This window comes from Sorex fumeus, unplaced genomic scaffold (genome assembly GCF_029834395.1).
Source record: "Sorex fumeus unplaced genomic scaffold, SorFum_2.1 ptg000061l, whole genome shotgun sequence".
Classification (NCBI taxonomy): domain Eukaryota; kingdom Metazoa; phylum Chordata; class Mammalia; order Eulipotyphla; family Soricidae; genus Sorex; species Sorex fumeus.
The window spans coordinates 33,232,336-33,236,383 of record NW_026606118.1 but is presented as its reverse complement, the minus strand read 5'-3'; the positions used below and the strand labels follow the sequence as shown (position 1 = coordinate 33,236,383).

Sequence of the window (4,048 nt, the reverse complement as noted above, 5' to 3'; positions counted from 1 at the left end):
TATAAAGCCAAAGACCCTATAAAAGTGACAGAAAGTGAAGCCTAAAATGGAGTTCTGGAAAAAGAAAATAATGAGCAAGTGACAAAATAGGAAAATGAACAGACATGAGGAAACAAAATAAAATCATGTTTCTAGCATTTTTAAATGTCAAGTGACATAATGGTCACTCACCAAGAATGGCTGTGTGGCTGAAAAGAAGCACCATGTTTCCTCCCCAATTTAAATGAAATTTTTTGCAATAATTTTTTACGTGAAAGACTGAAAACTTCTAATATTTCAATAAAATTATGATTAGAAATGTAGAGGTCAACCTATTTTGAAAATAAATTCATGGTTGATGACTTATCCTTTAATATTTTTCCAGTTACAATAAGTTTTATTGCTCGCCTAAACCAAGGATAAAATAAAGCATAAATCAAAGGATTAACAGCAGAGTTGTAATAAGCCAACCAGCAAAGTATCTCAAAAACATACGAAGGCGTTATGTAACCCACAAAACAGTCAATCAGTGTATCAATAATAATGGGTAACCATAAGATCAAAAACACTATCATTGTGATACCTAGGGTTTTGGCTGCTTTTCTTTCACTCTTAGACACTTTCGCTTTGCTTGTTCCTGATAAAGCTTCTGCTTTGCTTCTGATGCTGTCTATCATTTTAGCCTGTTTTCTAGCCACAAGAAAAATATTACTGTACAATATAATCATAACAATGGCAGGTATGAAAAATAGTAGAAAATCTATCAGAATGAATAATTGATTTATAACAGGTTGACAACCTCCTACACAGCTGAAAGTGCTGGATAATTCCTCCAGTCCATCATCATTGGCACCTGTGTAGAACACAGCTCCACTGTACACCAAGGCCAGGATCCAGGAGATGCTGATGCATATCCCTGACACATTCACAGTGAACTTAGTGGGATACACCAGAGGATCAGTGATAGCAATGTACCTGTCAGTGGAAATGAAACACAAGTGGAAGAGAGAAGACAAACAAAATGCATAATCGCAGCAAGTGTGGAAAGTACAGAAACTTCGTCCAAAGTACCAGCAGCTCTCCACAGACCTGACCATGCTGAAGGGCATCACAGTCACACCCACCAGGAAGTCAGCACAGGCCAGAGAGGAGATGAGGAAATTGGTTGGTGAGTGCAGCTGCTTGAAATGAAGGACTGAAATGATGACCAGAAGGTTCCCGAACACTGCCAGCACAGCCCCTAAGCCGAACACTGCATACAGCATCACCCTGGCTCCTGGAGAGTAGGGAGTTTTCACGCAGGATCCGTTCACGTTCTCATAGCAGAGCTGCAGGACTGCAGGGGAGGATGAGTTGCTGCTCATGGTGCTGCTGTAAACATTCAGAGAAGATGTGTCCTTTTCAATCACCCGAAATAAAGCAGGTCAGGCATGCTAAAAGGAGAGAAAACTGACCCTTTAAGAGTGAATGATACCAAATTTTATCCTCATAATCTGTTATAGATGGACTTGTAAAAATTTCTGAACATATAAAATCATAACATGTTAAATTAGATTTGCAAATAAAATGCATCTTGCATTATTGATTAGTGTTTCATTTTTATTCTCTTGAATATAATTGAAAATAGTTTTCTAATACCAAAAATGATTAAATACAAATAAATCTCTCTCTTCCTTAGTTGGAATTTAAATTTTCACTTGGGCTTATGAACAAAATATTTACTATTTCCACAAAACATTTCTTACCTTTGATATATTGAACATACTCTTTGCTTAGTCTTGATATCTTACATATTTCTTTTCGTGAAATTGAGTAAGATTGTGTGATTAGTAGTTGTTAACTGCCTTTTATACCACTCTCTGACACCCCATACATGTAGGTTAAGAGGTTAATGAGAAAAACCCATAGGACACACAGCCAAATCTCATATACAAAATCATCAAAAGTAGAGTCCCTCTGGTGTAATTTGTGAATAGCGAGATGAAACTTACATGTAATAAACTCCACTTAAACTTTGTTTCGTGCAGTATAGTTTCAATGGTAAATGCTAAATAGAACATTGGTTAAAAGGAAAATGAGGGAACACTGTATACATAAATTAAAACAACAGAACCAAATGTTTACAAATCGACCCTGCCATGAAAAGAGAGGTGTGTCATGAAAGGAGTCTGTCACAAGAACGTAATTTTGTGATATAAAAAACCCATACCACAGCTCATGAACCTCTGCTTTCTGCTTTACCTGTCCAGGCGAAATTAATCTCTGGCTGAGATCTCTGTGTCATCTGGGAATGGGAGACAAAGTCCTTCCTTCTAAGTGCCAGCAGTCTCCACAGCTAAACTCTATGATATTAAGGGGCCTACACCACAGCTACTCCAAAAATTACATACTCCCGAGAATTAGTACTGTAGCACTGCCCTCCCATAATTTATCAATTTGTTCGAGCGGGCACCAGTATGTCTCACAACAAACTGTGAGACTTGTTGTTACTGATTTTGGCATATTGAATACGTCACAGGTAGCTTGCCAGACTGTGCCATGCGGGCGAGATACTCTCGTTCACTTGCAAGGCTCTCTGAGAGGGGTGGAGGAATCAAACCCAAGTCAGCCAGGTTTGCCACGTGCAAGGCAAACGCCCTATCCGCTGTGCTATCGCTCCAGCCCTGAGAGTTAAACTTCCTCTAATTCAGTGAAGGTGAGCAGAGAAGTAAATAAGCAAGCTCAGCATGTAGTCTCAGAATATTCCAGGATGTCTAACTTCAAAAACTCTCCAGAGGATAGCAGAAACATGAGAGGACCAATGGGGATATAAGTAGAAGCCCACCAAGTTCAGTGAACAAGAAACAATAACATAGAAGGCACAAAGCACATCAAGCAGCTCTATAAATCCTCAGAAAATAACTCCAGTGACACCATGGTGAAGATGTTTAAAGAGTTCAATGAAAACAATGGCACAGGTAGTCAGCACATTGCAAGGAACTCTGAGAACAGAAATAAAAAAAACTACAATCAGAAATGAAGAGTTTGGGAGGTTATTAGAAGCTCTGAGCAGCAGAATTACAGTAGCAGAGGAAAAGATTGAGAAAAACCAAGATGGAGGAAACCTCTAGAAAACAACGGAAAATAAGAGAAAGACTGAAGGAAAAAAAAAGAGCAGTACACCTATAGTGAACCATGAGAAGTATTCAAGAGGAACAATAATAATCTACCTTTTGAATACCTAGGTGCAGGTTGGCAACTGTGATGAGGAATCAATAGTCAAAGAAAACGCACTTAAGAATTGCCTGAGTTGTAGGGGGAATGGTGTCGCCAGCAGGTCAATCTGTACCTGTGAGGCGAGTGCATCAGCAGCCTGATGGCACCTTCAGACTTCCAGATACTCCAAATTGCTGCTGTGCCTTTGGCCAGACCCCAAAATCTTGGGGCAAAGTTAACCAAGAAAGTAAATGGCCGAAAGTTAGGTATGTGAGAGACATACCCATAAACCACCTCCAGCTCAGCTATATAATTGGAGGCATGACCTCTCTCGTTCCTGATCAAACCGCTTAACAGCCATGATCCCAGAGGCTCAGAAACGAATCTCAGAACCCAAAAGCTTTTGGCAGAAATGCAATAGGTTTCTGGGGCTGGGCCACTCCAGGTGGGAATAGGTTTCATGCCTTGGCCTGTTCCCCTTGGCGGCCTGGTGACTGTCATCCTCCAGAGGCCACTGGATAGTCAGGTTTAGGCCTGCAGTGATGAGACACGCGGGGCCTCACCAGATGGGGGTGGAACCGGCCCTTTCCTCCCCATCCCAGCAAGACCTCAATCCACCTCCTACAAACGGCCTCTCTGGCTCCTGATCAAACTGATTAATGGCCATGATCCAAGGGACTGAGAAACAAATCTCGAAACCCAGCGGCTTTTGGCAGAAATGCATCTGGACCACATACACGGCCATGGCTCCAGAGGCAAAAGGACTTAATCCAGAGCCTAGCAGCTTGTGGGAGAAAAGTGAATGGACCATGCGTTAAACTATGGCACCATGCCTCCTTGGGAGGGAAAGGGTGTTGCTCCTTTCTGCCTTTCT

General features: G+C 41.2%; 1 protein-coding gene across 1 annotated transcript; it reads right to left on the bottom strand.

Moving 5' to 3' along the window:
- Nucleotides 1-311: 311 nt before the first annotated feature.
- Nucleotides 312-1,343, bottom strand: LOC130034667 (trace amine-associated receptor 6-like). The gene has a single exon (XM_056126301.1). It carries the CDS (start codon nt 1,341-1,343, stop codon nt 312-314), a length of 1,032 nt encoding a protein of 343 aa, XP_055982276.1.
- Nucleotides 1,344-4,048: the final 2,705 nt, after the last annotated feature.

Excerpts from the sequence above, each read along its gene's own strand:
- LOC130034667 (XM_056126301.1), bottom strand. The coding sequence starts at position 1,343 with ATGAGCAGCAACTCATCCTCCCCTGCAGTCCTGCAGCTCTGCTATGAG.